General features: G+C 28.3%; 1 protein-coding gene across 1 annotated transcript in view; it reads right to left on the reverse strand.

Moving 5' to 3' along the window:
- Positions 1-2,228, reverse strand: part of LOC107626865 — a 14,416-nt gene that overhangs the window by 2,946 nt on the left and 9,242 nt on the right. Inside the window, exon 2 of the mRNA XM_016329755.2 lies at positions 584-681. Coding sequence (XP_016185241.2) covers positions 584-681 — 98 coding nt within the window. The remainder of the gene's footprint in view (positions 1-583; positions 682-2,228) is intronic.

Genomic DNA, 2,228 nt, shown 5'->3' on the forward strand with positions numbered 1-2,228 from the left:
ATGCATGAGCATTCGATATTTTTGGAACAAAGAAATCGGACGGTCCGATTACAAAACAGCCCGCCAAAAGTTTTTTGAACCTAGAAATCGGTGGGTCCGATTTTGGTTCTTATTTGAATTCTTCCTTAAATCGTACCGTCCGATTTCAATGCACCAAGCTTCACTTCACACAAATCGGAAGGTCCGATTTGTGTCCCCTAACCCCATGTAAGAAATCGGACCGTCCAATTTCAATCTGTCAGCTAAACGCCGTCACACTCTTGTTAAACACCTATAAACTCCATAACCCAGCGTAACACCAATCTAACCTTCATATTCAAATAAATTAGCCACACAATCACAAATAATAATCATCATGGTGAACAAAATTTACGAGAATTATTAACAAAATTAACTCAAGCAAATAAAATTAACTCAACAAACAAAATCCAACTAATCAACTAACAAAATTAACTCGGCAAATAAAATTCAATTTCTCAGCAACTCAATTTCAAACAACAATAAAACACTAAAACCATAAAAAATGATTCCAAGTCAGAGTACTTACTACTTAATCATTAATCTATTTATTGCAATTAATAACAAGCTAACAACACAACTAACAACTTTTTCCAGGACGGCAGGACCATTGTTCTGCTTATCAGTAGATGATTTGTTGGCACTGACACGTTTTCCTTTCACCTGCAAATAATACAAATCTAAGTGCCTTGAAGTAGATTTAAAAGTGGAGATGAACCACACAAATAAGAATATATATCATAGATGCCAAAACTAAATATGTGGTTTACGATTTCATTATTATACTGTCTGGTCGCAGGTTAAACCCAGGTTCGGAAAATAAGTATTATGTTCAACATTATATTAAAAAACATAATTTCCTCAACAATTTAAAAGGTCATTCCCATATCTTCAGAGCATTAAAACCAATATCCATGGGACTAATGATACGGGAGACTAAATAAAAACAGTGGCAGCAATTTAAAAGGCATTCTAATCTCCTTGTCTGCATACAAGTTCATCCAAATTCCAAGGTGACTTGCTTGATTAAATGATGTGCTTTGAGACCAATCCGAATAATGTTAGGTGTGTAAGGTCGATCACATTCGTCGTGTACACCTGAGACATCCAACAACAATAAATAGTGTCCGGGCCGGGGAAAGGGAGAAAAATAAATAATCATGGTCCAGGTATTTTTATGTTATTTATATGTTAATTTGATTAATATTTAACTATCAATGAAGCTCTAATACTTTTGCACATTCAATTAGCATTAAATAAGTATTTTAACTTAAAGAACTCTAGTTTTATGTCAACTTGACAATGAACATACAGTGTTTTTGTCAAAAACGAATCTTTAATTTTTAGGTAGAAACAATCTTCCACTATTAATAAGTGAAATAAATATATTGGTAATAAATTAGTTATGATATTAATCCAAACTTATCTATTGCTATATATTATTGTTGATAAAATTTGAGAAAATTTTACTTTTTTCTAAAAGATACTAAAATGACATTTTTTTTCTTTTTTACATTTTTTAATTAGGTGTGTAAGGTCGATCACATTCGTCGTGTACACCTGAGACATCCAACAACAATAAATAGTGTCCGGGCCGGGGAAAGGGAGAAAAATAAATAATCATGGTCCAGGTATTTTTATGTTATTTATATGTTAATTTGATTAATATTTAACTATCAATGAAGCTCTAATACTTTTGCACATTCAATTAGCATTAAATAAGTATTTTAACTTAAAGAACTCTAGTTTTATGTCAACTTGACAATGAACATACAGTGTTTTTGTCAAAAACGAATCTTTAATTTTTAGGTAGAAACAATCTTCCACTATTAATAAGTGAAATAAGTGAATTGGTAATAAATTAGTTATGATATTAATCCAAACTTATCTATTGCTATATATTATTGTTGATAAAATTTGAGAAAATTTTACTTTTTTCTAAAAGATACTAAAATGACATTTTTTTTCTTTTTACATTTTTTAATAAATTTTAAAAAACTTTATCTTTAATCTATTTTAAATTTTTGTGTTAACTAATGTTAACTTTATCAAAAAAAAAAATTATTTTTTATAAAAATACCCTTTAGTAAAAATTTATTTTTTTGTTATTAATTTTTTTTACCAAAATACTCTTTAATAAATTATTTTTTTATTGATTAAATTATATTTTTAAAAAAATTTAATAATTAAATTATTTTTTTCTAAGATAT

The sequence above is a fragment of the Arachis ipaensis genome, chromosome B02 (assembly GCF_000816755.2).
Source record: "Arachis ipaensis cultivar K30076 chromosome B02, Araip1.1, whole genome shotgun sequence".
NCBI classification, from domain to species: domain Eukaryota; kingdom Viridiplantae; phylum Streptophyta; class Magnoliopsida; order Fabales; family Fabaceae; genus Arachis; species Arachis ipaensis.